Source organism: Anser cygnoides, chromosome 1 (assembly GCF_040182565.1).
Source record: "Anser cygnoides isolate HZ-2024a breed goose chromosome 1, Taihu_goose_T2T_genome, whole genome shotgun sequence".
NCBI classification, from domain to species: domain Eukaryota; kingdom Metazoa; phylum Chordata; class Aves; order Anseriformes; family Anatidae; genus Anser; species Anser cygnoides.
The window spans coordinates 124,740,367-124,756,939 of record NC_089873.1 but is presented as its reverse complement, the minus strand read 5'-3'; the positions used below and the strand labels follow the sequence as shown (position 1 = coordinate 124,756,939).

Sequence of the window (16,573 nt, the reverse complement as noted above, 5' to 3'; positions counted from 1 at the left end):
TAAAAGTGGTACCATTTTTCAAGTAACTCAAGGATGACCACATGATATACAATTAAAAGCACTGAGACTAAGAGACTTACGGCATTTATCCAGTGCTGTCATACTTAGCGAATTCTCTGGAGTAAACCAACAACTTCATCTTCAGGCAGTCATGTGAGTACTAGACTTGATTGAAAGTACAGTTTATTACACTTAGTTTTGCCTATTTTAGGGTATTTTGAATTTCAGAGTTAAAATAAATAAATTAAAAAAAAATCTTCCTTTAAAGAAAGAATTATATTAAAAAAAAAAAAAAAAGGAGGGGAGGGGGGAGGCAAGGGGGAAGGGAGGGACCATGCTGTCTGATGTTTTAATTCCTAGTCCTGTTGGTTTTGTGTCCTACAGTTCTTTGGATAATATATCCTGTAAGGATCCGTGTAATGACTAAGTTATATAATGCTAACCTTTCCTAGAAAATATTTACAGGTTAAATAAAATATTTACAGGCTAAAGAATCTGCCAAGCCAATGGAAGACAAAGAACCAAAGAATTTGATTTCTTTGAATCAAAATAGTAGCATTCTCAAAATTCATTATAACTTTTCTTCTTGAAAGCAATTTGAAAATTCAGGACAAATAAAATTACTAAAATATAGGCATTTAGTTGTTGCTGCCTGATGATGAAGTTAACTCTACTGCGTAGCATAAACAATAGTGACAAATACACAAAAACACACACTCAAAAACAACAACAACAAAAAACAACACTTATTTGAAATGTATGTCTCAATGAGAGCTTCATTTATGAGTTCAGTTTTGGCACATAAATTTTGTACCTTCAGAATTTTACTATTTCAAGAGATATCTGCACTTCTTGCTCAACGTTCTTTCCATCTTCAGTTAGTAACCACTGTTTTCCTAGCTGATACTATCCTTTTTCCCAGCATAATTGTTATATGAAGAAGGAAAAAAACAACCAACCAACCAACCAAAAAAACAAACAAAAAACCACAGCTTCTCTTTGGTCTCTTGATGATTAGCAACAAATAGTATAAATGTAATGTACATAATGTAATAAATACCACATAAATATAGTACAATGTAAGTTGTGTAGACATGCAGGAAAAAGCCTAAAGTTGGAAAATGCCATTGGGCTGACTTCTTCACTTCCTGACTTGAGAAATGTCAATAAGTATTCAATATGCACTTTGCCTATCTTATATGCACACTTATAAAGACAGTGTAAGACTTATTTATCTAATGTTCAATGTAATTTATAAAGTTTATGTTTTCAATGTGGTTTTGCTACACTATACAGCCGTAGACTGAAGAGAAGTAGAAACATATTTTGAAGTCAGTTTGACCCAATTTGTAGCATTTCATTTAGATGTAAGTTAAAAGAATTCTTGAAATAGATCAACATAAAATTGCATTATATTTTTTTTCTACCTTGGAATTCAACTATCCAGTTGCAATTGAAGTGTCCAAAGTCCAGATCCTGTAATTTGATTTGCATCGATTTGATTTGCATTTGATTTATGGTCGTGCTGGGTCCGGCTGGGATGGAGTTAACTTTTCCTGAAGCACCCATACAGTGCTGTGCTCTGCACGTGTAGCTAGAACAGCATTGGCATCACACCAGTGTTGTGTCTGTTGCTTCACAATACTGGCACCGCATCAGGACTCCCTCCCCAAGAGCCAGCAAGCTGGGGGTGGGCAAATGATGGGGAGGGGACATCACCAGGGCAGCTGACCTAAACCGACCAAAGGGATATTCCATAACACATGATGTCACACTCAGCAATAAAAGGTGGGAGAGGGGAAGGAGAGGGGTGGGCTCTCATTGTGGAAACGCCTGCCCTCCTGAACAACTGCTATGCATATTGAGACCCTGCTTCCCGGGATGTGGCTGAACATCGCTTATTGATGGGAAGTACAGAGTAACTGCTTTTCTCTCTCTGTGCTTCTGTCTGGCCTTTGACTTTAAGCAAAACAAAACAAAAAAAACCTATTGCTTCTATAAAGTCAAGGCGCAAAAATATATTAGAATATTAAAAAGTATTTTGTTTGCCTTTTCTAACAAGTCTTAATTTTGTTTTGGATGTATTCTGGGGAATAGCATAAGCAGAGAAATGGAAATGCTCTGATGTTGTGAATTTGCCTTTGAAATTCAATGCAGCTATGCACATCAGCATGCTTACCTGATCCATAAAGATACCTGAAGAACCTTTTTATCTGAGTCCCATGAGATTTGGCTTCCTAACTCAAACACATCCATTCCATTTCCTTAGATTCACTTCAGCCCAAACCTTCATGCTGAGCTTTCAAGTAAGCTTTGGTGAAAGGAGCAAAGTTTTCTTCTCAAACTCAAATAGTAATGATTTTCATTTCCGTTACCTAATGAGATTAAAGTACTGAACTACTGTATTACTCTAGTGGCCTCTTTCTCTTTGGTAAGATGGCTTAAGTGTGGCAAGCATGTGGCATATGGGAACAGAGGAAATGTCAAACTGTGGAGCAAAGATTTACAAAATCTAATAACTTTTGTAAACTTTAGCTTCTAGACTTAATATAGGAAAAAAAATAAATAAAAAAGGAAAAGGCCAGATACTATAATAATATGAGTTCTTCTAAGTTCTTCTTAAATGAAAGTAAAAGTGTACAAACAGATTTATAATGACTTTTTGTAATCTACGAAGTGAGATTTACTGTACATTTTCTCTTTAAAGTTCAGTTAATATTGTTGTTCCTTACTAAGTAAGTCTTTCATGAGTTTCCTGTTGGCTTTAAGCTACCATGTTTTGGACTTGGAAAGTCCATCTGCCGGAAAATAATTTACACCATAAAAATGTCTTTAATTAAAATTTTATTTCTGTTTCATAAGCAAATGTGTTCTTTATTATTATTATTATTATTATTATTATTATTATTATTATTATAGCAATTCAAAGCTAAATGGTCCCTGCACTGCACACAGATTAAGTTCCCACTGTAGTTGTGTGGAGCAGTTATGCTTTTTCATTTTTTTTTTCTTACAGTCTTTTATACCCCACTTTTAATATTTAATAAATAAAAGTACTTTTTCTATAAAAAGAGATTTATGTTAATTAAAAAAATCCCAAATGACAATGATTACGTTTCTTATTTTGGCTAAGATGTGTTTTCTAATTGTTATGGTACTGAGAGCTGTATAGTAAGCTTCAGAGTAATATAAAAAATTCCTTTGGCCATTGAGGTGTTCACACAGAAACTTTTCAATGATTCTTGGGATTGAAAAGAAATGCAAAAGAGAGGAAAAATGTGTCTCTTTCTGAGTCCTGGATACTTGTATGCTTACACATTAAGTAGTACACCCAAAATGTAGCAGTATCAACCAAGATGTGTATTTTTTACTACTGCTATGTAAAGTATTTACTGTTATGTAACACAACATTTAAAAATGACAACGATGTTTTAAAGTAAATGTGAGCCCTGCCAAAGGGACAGCTACACCAAGGGTACATTTATTATTGTTTTTTGTTTGTTTGTTTGTTTTTTGTTTTAATTTGCTTGTTTTGCTTCTTTTACTTGTTTTTCGTTTGTTTGTTTGTTTGTTTTGCCTTTAATAATTATTTCCCCAAGTCTGTTGATAGGGCAATGATGGTCTGACCTACCCTGTGGAAAAGTCCTCTGGCTTCCAACACAGAAGTACTCATTGCCAGGCCACACGTTGGTGCCACAAAAGCCACAACCAAACAGAACACTGTATAAAGTGTTAGGATAAAAACAGGATAAAAAGTTTAAAGGTATAAAGTGCAGCTGCTGTCCCAGTGTTATAGAAATTTCAATGTGAAGAAAAACTTGGTATCCCCCATAATCTCTAAAATGAAGCTACTGGGCTACAGAATGAATTTTCAAAAGCAGTTTCAACAGTAAGAAGTGCTTATGGAAAAGATTAAATAACTTATCGTTTGCTATACAACATGATACATTACTATGGTCCAGGGATTCTCTTTTCTTGGAAATCTTTCTAAAAGCGATCCTAATATGTGTTTGTTTAATTTTCAGAAATTAGCATAACCACTCGCCATTGTAGTTTCTCTTCAGGTTAAGTTACTATTGTTTCAGTCATTTGTAATTCCAGAGGGAAATCTAAGACCAATATATATCAGAATTCAGATATCTAAATCATATAGTGAACAATACAAATTGTAGGCAGTTGCACCAATGAGAAGCTATCTTTCAAAATAAATCATAAAATGTTTGGAGACCAGGGAGGGAAGAGACTTGTATTCTTAATGTCTTAAAAAGAACTGCTGACATTCCAGTGTAGTCAGAAAAGAAAGAAAGGCTGTGGAACTGTCCTCAAATAAAGATGTATAAATAAAACACAAAAAATCATTTCAGATGGCCACTGATCATTAACGCAGTTTAATATCAGGTCAACAGAAATTATACTAGTAATACTAGTAATTCAACTGCTATGTTTTGTGGCTGTTGATTACATTATGCTCCCATCTTTATGATGTAACTGTAAATGTATAGATCCTCTTAGATCCTCTCTGCATTGAAGATAACTTATTGAAAGAAGGTAGCATACAGAAGCACACAAAAGATTAGGTACCTGTGTACTAGGCCTGTTTGGGATGGAGTTAATTTTCTTCTTAGCAGTCCATATGATGCTGTGTTTCGGATTTGAGGCCAAAACAGTGTTGGTAACATATCAGCATTTTGACTATTGCTGAGCAATTCTTGCACAGCACCAAGGCTCTCTCTTTCTATCACTCAACTCCCCCAAGCAGACAAGACTTGGGGGAGGAGTGGGCAAGAGATTGGGAGTGGACACAGCCTGGTCAGCCAATCCAAGTAGCAGGCCAAAGAAATATTCCACAACAACTAACAAACATCATGCTAAGTGATTAAAAAAAAAAAGGGGGGGCGAGGGGGTGGAGTGGGTGCAGGTCTCATTCAAGGTAGTTCTGTGTTGCAAAATATATTTATTCTATTCTCTCTTAAACAGCTTTGATATTCTTCTTTATATTTATATATATATATGTGTAATGATGATAATTAATTGATTTCTATTAATTCAGGCGAAAAGACTATTGCCTTGTTGTGGGTAAAAGAAAGAATGACATAAGGAATTTCCACTAGATAGACATAAAAATATTTTCACTCTTATCTTAAACCTAAATAATCCAATACTTAGGTATATGTACTTTGTTTCATCTTAATGCAGTATTCTGAAGCCAAGAAATAGAGCATTTAAAATTATTTTAAGGCAAACTATAGGTTTCTTTCTCCATTACTCTTCTTGTGGACGAGTGCATTTTCCATGGTTTCCCAACTAACGAATCTGCCACTTTTAATGCTTCTCTCAGGTTAGGCTGGGAAAATTATAATTTTTAGGAGTTAACATTTAATAAATGATATGAATCAAAATAACTTTTCTGTCTCCCTCAAATGTTCTTCAACACCTTCCTTTTTCTTTATTGGCATCCTCTCATAACAGCCACCACACAAGTCTAGAAGCCTACAAGGTAATATTTGACAGAGTTTTACAGAGAATGTAAAATGTGATTTCAGAAGGGAAGTACCGTCTCAGACATAAGGGCTGCATAGTAGCATGCAGAGCTGTAATAGCAGCTTTAGTTAAAAAAGGAAATGTAATAATGTATAAAATACACTTGATGAATTCATTTGAAAACATTACTACCAATGATAAATCTGTATTTTTTCATGTTTCCAATTTTATACTGGTACTTTTTTGAAAGTACAAAATCTAAGTGGTCTAAGAATAGAAGTGAACTCATTTTCTTTCTCATCTTCCCATGCATGTTACATTTTTAACTCTGTTTCTTCATTCTTGTCGGAATTCATTTTATAGCAAATGAAAGGATACACAAACCAAAAATAGATATTTTTGCATTTCTTCATAAAAAGAACACGCACTAGAATACCACGTGTTATGTTACATAGAGCTAATAGGCACAAGTACTAATGAGTGTGTTATAATAATTAGTGCTCATCTGAAATTATTATTATTTTTTTTCTTTTTAATGCTGGCTAGTTTAAGCAAAAAGAAACAATCCAGGTAGGTAAAATGAGATAATCCAGAGCAGACTGACAGTTTTAATTTTGTGTTTTTGAGTGTTAAATATTGTGAAAATTGTTGCTGTAGAATAACTTTATAAAGAGAGTCATTTCATTTTAAGTCTTGTGCATCTCTTGATAAACTTTTGACAAGTTTTTCTATGAACAGACTATTAACAGGAGCTGGTTTTCCTGACAGATTATACCCCTCACTTCCAATTCCCACAAAAATTCTTAGCCGCACAGCTACAATACCTTTGCTCACTTTCTCTGCCCATCACATTTTCTCTCCCTAACTATTGTCATCTAATTTTATTCTTCCACTAATGCCTTATTTTCCAAGCTCTAGGTCCAAGACCAGGTGCATTTTCCCTTATGTATCCATCTTTCACAATTTGTGAGATCTCTTCTTCCCTGTCACAATTGGTTGCAAATGGCTGATGTGTTCAAAAGCCCTGATGTGGCTGGCAACTGGCAAATAGATATAAAGTGCATGGTGACATTGCACAACCCTGTATATAGGTCATCAGGTTAAGAAAGGAACAACAAACACAGATAAACAGAAAAAAAAAAGGAAAAAAAAAAGTAATATATATATATATATACATATATTAAATGCAATAACTTTGGAAGAATTTACTGTTATTGACTTAGAGTTGTGAATATTTTAGGGTAATTGTTTTCAATTAATATCAGACCTAAACTGTTTAGATTTCAGGAATGTGGATTTCGATCAATGTATTGGAAACTTGAAGACTTATATGAACTCTGAAACCTGTAAGCTGAATCAAAACTTGTGAATGAAGCCAGGTGGTAGCAGTGAACCCAGGAGTCAGTAGCTCTATTTTCGCCTTTTTAGCCCTGAATTTTCCCTTGAAAATCATGTATATGATCCTGAAAAATGAAAGGGAAAACCCCTTTGAAATGTTAAATTATTTTGCATTCTGGGCCCTATAAAAAAATTACAGCCCATGAGAAGCTGGTTTATCCATCAAAACAATCTCATTATTAGGACAGTGGTGTAGTGTGGTTTACTTCATACTTTGAAATCACTCGAAGAAATAACTGAGTGAATGATATTCACCCTCCTCTCTCTATTATGTTGTTATGTGCAGCAATAGCTGGCAGCATATTAAAATAGAGATCAGGGACTGAAACCATTCATTTAAATGCAGTTCTGAAATTTTGAATTTTCCAATTTATAAAACAATAATAATAATAATAATATGATTGACTGCTTGATGATGTGACAATAGAAATAAAAACATCTGATGAGTCTTGAGGGAATTTCTTTTCCACAGTTGTTTTTCACCAGCATAAATGTAGATGTTGATTGTGTGCCTCTAGCAGCAATAACTAAAAAGGGAAGCATTAGTTTTTTTCTTCAGTAAATACTTGCCTACACGTAAAGAAAAGAAAGAAAATCCTGTCAAAATAGAAATGGACTATAATTAGAATACAAAATTGAATAGAAATCCCTCAATCTATTTAATATTAACATGCCTGGATAAACATTAAACCTTTGCTCTTTTCTGTCCCTGCTTATGAAGGTAGTAACACAGGTGTTGAACACCTAACTGCATACATATATAACATTTTTAAGGTACCAATGTCAATAGAAAAATCTAAAGATTTCTCTGAACGTAAAAGGCATCTTGAATACAATTAGTCTTTAGGTCTTTGAAAATTGCATGCTTCAAGGAGTTGGAAATCAGGATTTCAATTAGGTTTCTCATACGTCCAAGTTTTCCTAGACTGAAAAATGCATGTTTACTCTATGCACCACATGTAGAGTGTATGTAGGAAGTGCCAGTTACAGTGCATGCATGCTATCATCTGTTGGAGTATTCACAGTAATCTCATTTTGAGGAATATGACTAGTCTATTTTTCTGTCTATGTGTTTTTAAGACTCTCCTCATACTCCTCTGTTACAATGGAATAGAGCATTTCAAGCACAGATAGACATTTACCTCCTAAAATATCACCATTATCACAGAATGGTGTCTGTGTCCTATGATGAGAATGATGAACTTCTCTTATAGCTCTCAAAATTGCATTAACACCTAGGAGAACAGATGAAGGTACGTTGGCTGAGAAGTAGTGTGAGGTATTTCCTCTAAGATTTTTAAGGTATTAAAGCTTCCAGCTGTGATAAGATTAATACAGTTGTGATTTGAATATCAGTGTCAGCCAAGTTTAACAGGTATGATATTTATTAAGTATGAAGCGAAATGTTGTCATGTTCACTCCATTTGAAAGACCATGCTGAAAAGAGGACAAATATTTTGTTAAGACCTCTGAATGTGATCAAAGTAATTTCTCTGAAGAGGACATGGATTGCCTCATTTTATCTTGGATAATTAAAAATCTCAGATGTAATTTTTAATGTTTTACACCATGGGTTTCTCTTCTGTAGTTGTCTCTGGTGGGTTAACCTTGGCTGACTGCCAGGTGCCTACTATACTGCTCCCTCATTTCTCCTTAACAAGACAGGGTTAGAAAATAGTATGAAAACAATGCATTGGTTGAGATAAAGGCAAGGAGATCACTCACCAATTGTTGTCATGGACAAAACAGACTCAACTAGAGGAAGATTAATTTAATTTATTGCCAATTAAAAAATAGAGTAGGATAGTAAGGAAAAAAAAAAAAAAGACTAAATCAAAAACACCTATCCTTTCTTCTAAGGCTCAACTGCATTCTTTTTTTCCCAACTCTTCCACTTCCTCCTCATCCTACCCCTCCCAAAGTGGCATAGAGAAGGTAGGTAATAGGGGTTCATAACTTTTCATTTCTGCCCCTCCTTCCTCATTCTCTTCCCTTGCTCCAGTGTGGGGTCCCTCCCATGGATACTTCATGGCCTGCTGCAATTGGGCTGCAGTTTTTCAAGAACAAGTCCAGCTTAGTTCCTTCTTGTGGACTATGGTTCTTCAAAAACTGTTCCTGCATGGGCTCCTCTCCACGGGCTGCAGCTCCGGCCCGGGGCCTGCTCCTGCGGGGGCTCTCCATGGGCCGCAGCCTCCTCCAGGCCACATCCACCTGCTCCACGTGGGCTCCTCCACGGGCTGCAGCGTGGAGATCTGCTCCGTGTGGGACCCATGGGCTGCAGGGGGACAGCCTGCTCCACCAGGGGCCTCTCCCTGCACAGGCCGCAGGCGAACTGCTGCTGCATGAATGGAGAAACTCCTGCCCTCCTGCTGCACTGACCTGCGGGGCTGCATGGCTGATCCTCTCAAATTTTCTCTCTCACAGATGTTGTGCAGTGTTTTTCACCCTTTTAAAAGTATGTTCTCACAGAGGCACCGCCAGCATTACTGAAGGGCTTAAGCTTTGGCCAGCAGCAGGTGCCTTCTGAAGGTGGATGGAAATGGTTCTGTCTGAAGTGGGGAAGCTCCTGGCTTATTACAGAGGCCACCCCTGTAGCCCCTGCCCCCTGCTACCAAAACTTTGCCACATAAGCCCAATGTCACATCATGACCTGCTACTTGTCCGTTTTTGTATATCTAAAAATGACGTCATGGATATTTAAATTTTACAAAACAAGCAAGCAAGCAAACAAAATTAGAACTTTTACTAAAGCTCAAGCTAAAAAAAATAAATTATATATATACATAAAATACAAATCCATAATATTATGAGCACACTAGTATTCATATTTGCTTAAATTGTTGATCTCTTAATCCATCTGGTGAGACATACTGATGTGGTTATTGCCAAGAAACTAGTAAGTAGTTTGGTAGATAGTTACATTAAAATCTAATGTTGGTTTTACTTTGTGATATGAAATATTAAGGTGAAAAATTAGACAATTCTATACATATAGGAGATTTTGATTTATATTTTCTTTCCACAGAAATATCATCCAAATATATATATCATATAAATATGTCACAGAGAATTAATGTAAGTGTAATTCCTACATATTCAGTTTATTTTTAACATTCTCCTTAAAACTCAATAATAAAACTTTGAAAATGTTAGTTCATGCAAAACTTTGGATATTTTGTCTGTTTGTTCATGACTATAGAATGCCTTTTAGGCTCTTTGCCTGAGCCTAATAAAATGGACTTCATGTGATGTACAGGAATAGCGTGCTGAAAAAAGTTGAAAATAGTTGAAAATCTGCTCTGCTTAGTTTATTCTTCATTAAATAGAAAGGCTGGAAACTGAGTTGGTGTATTATTGTAGGATTCATGGATTCATCAAGTTCAAGGAATAGAGAGCCATTAGAGCTAAATATCCTGAGAGGGAAAACAAACAAACAAACAAACAAAAAAAACCACTAATATTATAAATGAAAGTGTACTGGCTTAATTACACAGTGAAAGGCAAGATTACAATTTGATAATCAAGTATGATGAAGAAGCTATTAGCTGGTAACTTACATAATTGAATTAATGCTGCTTAGAGGTGTATTTTAATTCATTTTTGGCATTGGGATTTAGAAGCAGTGAGAAATAGAATCAGATCAGAGAGAGAATGCTGTTTTAGAAAGGTAATGTATGAAATGATCAAAGATGTAAATGAATTCGAAAATAAATGGAAGTCAGTTTCTTAAGTCCTATGGGAAGGCAGTACTGCAGTTTTGTCTCCATTCACTTCACTTTCTGCAAGCATTCATCTCCATCTTTTTAGAGCCTTGTCAAGTTTACTAATTTTTAGGGACTGTTGAGTAGGAATATGAAAAAAGGGATGTAACGTTGTCCTTTCCTGTCCTTAAAAGTAAACATAGGAGGAGTCCAAAGATATATATTTCACTATGAGAATTCTGTTCACTGAACAGACTGACCTGTTTTTATTATTTTAATTATATTTTTTCCTCCATCTTTCAGTACTGTATCAACTGAGGTTATTGCGTATAGAGTGATGTGTGGATATGTTTGCATCTATCTTGTCTTGCTATGTATAATGAGTATTTTGGTGTTATGCAAATGCAAATCTGAAAAAATACTAACTGGCATGCTATTCGCCAAATAAGAGATGGAAATATATTCTATTTTTAAAATACTAGTACTAGATTATCTTGCAGAGTGGCTTGAGTTCTCCATAAAAGTCAGTATGCAAATAAGTTTATGGTGAGATAAACTGAAAGTGAATGTACAGAAGCTGACTGTCTACGTTAGCTCTCCAAGCTCTTAACACTCAGAAGTGGCAAATGCAAAGGCCAAATATTTATATGAGTCATAGGAATGCATTTTAAGGTGAAATAAATTGACCTTTGGATGTACTGATTGCTGTATAGTGTCTGGCGTGAGGGCCTGGTTCGCTAGGCAATGCTGAACAACAAAGTTTTAAATGAATGAACCTAATTGTGAATTTTCATTGTTGAAATTCTTTCTGTAAGAGTATATGGAACGAGAGTGTCTGCTCCTTTAACAGTATTTGGCAAGGACGTTTTTCCAATGCAACAAGGGATAATAAGAAAAGGAGGAAGTGATGGAAACCAAGTCTGGTCAGTCGGAGTAATTGATAAGGGCATGTGAGAATGTACGAATGTTTATTGCAGCTGGACTGACAGGATTTCTAAATGGGGAGACAATCACAAGAAACAAACTTCCTAGTCACACTAAGTGGTGGGCTAAAATGCTACAGGCACTACCTCCAGGAAGGATGAACCTTGCATCTGTTAAGATTGTCAACTCCAGTGTCCAGACTGGAAAGGTGTAGAAACTGCAGAGCTCTTCAAATCCATTGGTAGTGTGCAAGGGGAAGTAGGAGCAGGAAGAACAAAGAGCAAGGATGGCTAGAAAAAGACCAATGTTTAAATTGGGGCCAGTAAGTGCAATTGTACGGCAAAGCCTTGTGCCTGATCACCAGTCTGTCCTATCTTATTTCTCTCATTAAATGTTTTCTTAACTCTCTCTGCATATTCACAGTCTCTCTCCCATGTGCATGAGTGTTGCAAGGATTAAGTGCCAGCTGCTGTTGAGGCCTCTCTGTATGTAAGTGGAATTGCTGCCAGGTACTAGAGTTAGACACCAGGGATTTGGATGCCCCTGGCCTGTGATGCCAGCTACTGGGGAGAGGGGGGTCCCAGCATCAGCTGCTAGAGCAATTGGAGTCTTCTGCTCCCAGCCATGGGGTGGGAACAATGTCTTTTCCCAAACCAGGTTCTTGTGGGGACCGGAATGGGTGAGGCAACTGTGGGCTCCATGTTGTCAACTGGACAACTGGGCTGCGGGTCACAGCCTGTGTGCCTGGTGCCACTGCTGGAGGGGGCACATGCCTGTATCTTGCCAATCTGCTGGGGGGGGGGGGGGGGGGGGGGGGGGGGAGGAAGAAGGTATTCACTAGCAAACTTTAAGCTGGACCAGATGGGGAGTAGTGAGGGCCTTGGGTCTGGGCTGGAGTATCAGGTGGGCAGGGAGTCCATGCTGGTATGCTCAGGGGGTCCTGTGAATGTGGCGTGCACGAGGGTGCAAGTGCTGTGTTTGTGCAGCAAACTTCAAGCTGGACCAGCCAGTGAGTAGGCAACCTTAAAGTGGGTATGGGGCTCAGGATCCGAAGAGGGGTGCTAGGTGGCTGTGCCAGTACTATATGAATCTCTGAATGTGTGTGTGCTTTTGAACCTATAGCGTGTCCTGTGTATGTGCCTTCGCTAGTGAACTTTGATCTCTACCAGTTGGAGAGGAGGAAGGGGTCTCAGCCAGCTGAGTCCTGTGTGTAAGTTCTGCAGGAAGCAGGCCTTGGTTGGGGCAGCCTGTGTGATGAGTTATGTCAGTGTGTCTGTGCATCTCTGTGTCTGTGCGTCGCTAGGCTATGTCCTTACCTTTGGTACAGGTTGGACGTGCAAATGGGAAACAGCTGCCACATCCCCCAGCCTGGGTAGAGTCCGTATGCACCAGTCAGGCCCCTGCAGCCAGGCAGGAGCACTCCTTCCTCTCTTAACACCTTAAAAGACAAAGAAAGAAACCAAAACCAAGTAACCAACCAACCAACCAAATGAAAACCATAAACTATTGTTAAGGAAAGCATTGTAGGAATTAAGTTTATATTCTCCTTTTGTTGGTTTGGTATTCTTTATTAAAAATCTTGTGGGGCTGTTGTTTTTTTTTTGGGGGGGGGGGGTTCTTCCGAAAGTGAAAGGATTCTGATATTGCCTTCTGAGGAACAGTTGTTTTGGAACACTATTGATATTGTCTGACATTATTCAACAGGTGAAGAATATGAAAATTATTATAAAATTATTGCTCATTGGGAAAGGAAAAAAAAATAAAAACATGTATAATTTTAAGAAATCTGCAGTGAACTTCTAGAAAATCAGGAATTTGAATTAAGAACCTGGCACGCTCTTTTTCCACATTTTCTCTTGTTCCTATTTTTAAGACAGCTTCTACTCCTTCAAATCCAACTCTGACTTTCATAGTTTTTGATTCAGTCCACAGTTCCTTGTCCTAACATCTCTTGAGTGATGCTTATTTAATTTACATTGTTATCCTGAAGTTATTTGATTAATGCAATTCACTGATTATGACACCCTGTGTACCACATGGCTTCCGTGTTGCATCAGTTTAATTCCAGTACTTTATAACTGCTCATGGTAGAGTTCCACAAAACAAAAAGAACAATTGCTCAGTTATCTCAGAAATTATCAGCATTTAATGCACATTCTCTTGTTAACTTTGTTCTGCATAGAAAAGTACGAGAAATAAATGGTGTGAAAATACAGTTAATTTTTCAGGGATCAGAAGATTACTGCTAATCACGCAATGGACTTTGTCTCAAAGGCAGTACTCTCCTACAGTAAAGCTTACAATATAAACTGATGTGTTTGGTAATCTCTTTTAATTTTCTCCTCTCTTTTAGTTGATGGATGCACTGACTGGTCTGTGGATTACAAGAAATATCAAGTTCTAGTGGGAGAACCTGTTCGTATAAAATGTGCACTTTTTTATGGATATATTAGAGCTAATTACTCCCTAGCACAAAGTGCTGGACTAAGTTTGATGTGGTACAAAAGCTCTGGACCAGGAGATTTTGAGGAACCAATAGCTTTTGATGGAACTAGAATGAGCAAAGAAGAAGACTCCATTTGGTTCCGACCAACAGTGGTACAAGACAGCGGACTCTATGCATGTGTGATAAGGTACTGGATTTTAATATACTGCATTTTAATGACACAGATATCAAGCATGGCTCTTAATAGTGAGACTTCTGTGCAAAGAAAATTATTTTTTTGAGTTTGTTCCTTTTTCTTCTCCTCTTCCTATTCCCTTCCCTGAAGTTTTGTTTTGTTTTGTGCTTAATTAGAAATTGCTGCTGAATGTCTTGAATATATATATTTTTTAAATTTAGCTTATATATAGCAGCATCAAAAATCTATAAGGTGGGTGGGACTGGATGTTGGGTCCTGTGTTCTTGGGTCTGATTCTGGTTTAACTCCAACAATCACTCTTTTAGAGTTAAAAGTTCCTTTTTCACATTTGGGTTTCTTTTTAAATGATTTTTGTACATTTTGTCCTGTAAAAAGTTGTCATTTGATATAAAGTACTTACATCAAGAAAAATGGAGTATCATTATGGTGAAGTTTCAGAATTTTTATGGGAGTATATCGTCTATAATCACAGCTTGTTTAACCTGATAATGTAAGCTGCATGTCAGGTATCTCCCAAAGGTATTTAACCTTCCGATGCATCAAGTCTTATCACCATAACTGGGGCTAGATTCATATTCCTGCTTTCTAAACAAGTGTTGAGCTACTTTTTGAATTTTTAAAATGCTTTGCTGTAAGGTATTGTTTCCAGCTCTTTGCATTCAAAAAGATCATCTAGGCAATTTGTTTTTTGTCTCACAGATTTATGCTAGACTTTCACTTGAAGTGAAATTATGCAAATTAGAATTTGTACCTAAGAGGTACAGAGAAGAGTCACTGCTAATTGTTCAAAGGTTTGAAACATTTGCTTTTTGTTCGTAGGCGTACAGATGAAGCAGTGTTCTTTTCTCTACACATATCTGTAAAAATGATGTTGTTACACACAAGAGAAAGAGTAAGGCAGCTGAGGGGCTAGACAAGAAATGAGTGATGAAACTACTCTGATGTTGCAAGGAAAATAAGAAAATATCTTACCAGAACCTGAAGAGTCCTGTGAAATTTAGTGTCTGCTAGTTTTATATTTGAAGGGATGCAGGAAAGGAATGCTGTCAGGATTGTGTGTGGTGAAGGATTTTTTTTTTTTTACTAGATGTGTGGTTTTTTTTTAAACATTTGTTCTTTGAGCCCTTTATATAACTTGTGAGACATTTTGGATCATTAATTCAATAGCATTTTCAGCATGTTTATTCTTCATGTTTTTTCTTCTGATGGTGATGGCTTTCTTTATAAGAAAATCACAAAATATTGCACATTATGCTACTTACTTAAAAGAGAACATTTATATATGTTTAGATTAATATGTTTTGAGATGAGTGTGTAACAGTAGCCATGAAAATGGCAACACTCTATTGGTAATTACAGGCCTGTCAGTCTCACTTCAATGCCTGGTAAAATTATGGAGAAAATTATTCTGGGAGTTATTGAAAAAAACCTGAAGGACAATGCGGTTTTATCATAGAGAACACAGGTTCATGAGGGGAAGGTCCTGCTTAACAAACGTAATTTCCTCTTCTGACTAGGTCACCCATTCAGCTGACCAAGGGAAGCCAACTGATGTAATGTTTTTGGATTTCAGTAAAGCTTTTGATATTGGTTTTCACAGTATCCTTCTAGACAAAATGTCCAGCTAGATTAAAAAAAAATAAAATAAAAGTACAATGGGTGAACAATTGTTGACGGGTTGGACTCAAAGGTTTATAGTAAATGGGGTTACATCAGTCTGGTGGCCAGTCACTAGTAGGGTTCCTCAGGGCTCTGTATTAGGGCCAGTTCTCTTCAACATTTTCATAAATGACTTGAATATAGTATGAGAAAGTGTTTAGGATGTTTTAGTATTTAGCCGTTTTAATGCAGATGACACTAAATTGGGAGGACAATTGACTCTGTAAAGGATAGAGAAACCTTGCAGAGGGATCTTGACAAATTAGAGAGCCGGGCAAACACCAGCAGTGCAAAGTTTAACCAGAGCAAGTGGCAGATTCTGCAACTGGGGCAGGGCAACCCTGACAATATGTACAGACTGGGGGACCAGAAGCTGGAAAGCAGCCCTGCAGAAAGGGACCTGGGGTTTTTGGTCAATAGCAAGTTGAATACAAGTCAACAGTGTGCCTTAGCAGCCAGGAAGGCCAACTCCATCCTGGGGTGCATCAAGCACGGCATTGCTAGGCAGTCAAGGGAAGAGATTGTCCCGCACTGCCCTGCACTGGTTCTGCCTCATCTTAAGTACTGTGTGCTGTTTGGGGCACCACAATACAAAAAGGAGAAAACTACTAGAGAACATCCAAAGGAGGGCTACAAAGATGGAGAAAGGTCTAGAGGGCAAGACTTAGGAGTGGCTGAAGTCATTTGGTTTGTTCAGCCTAGAGGAGAGGCTGAAGGGAGACCTCATGGCAGCCTACAGCTTCCTCATGAAGGGAGCGGAGGGGCAGG

General features: G+C 37.2%; 1 protein-coding gene across 5 annotated transcripts in view; it reads left to right on the top strand.

Moving 5' to 3' along the window:
• IL1RAPL1 (interleukin 1 receptor accessory protein like 1) overlaps positions 1-16,573 on the top strand; it is a 764,863-nt gene that overhangs the window by 409,479 nt on the left and 338,811 nt on the right. For all 5 annotated transcript variants that reach the window (XM_013192689.3, XM_066980474.1, XM_066980465.1 and 2 more), the window contains exon 3: positions 13,858-14,137. In XM_013192689.3, coding sequence (XP_013048143.3) covers positions 13,858-14,137 — 280 coding nt within the window. The remainder of the gene's footprint in view (positions 1-13,857; positions 14,138-16,573) is intronic.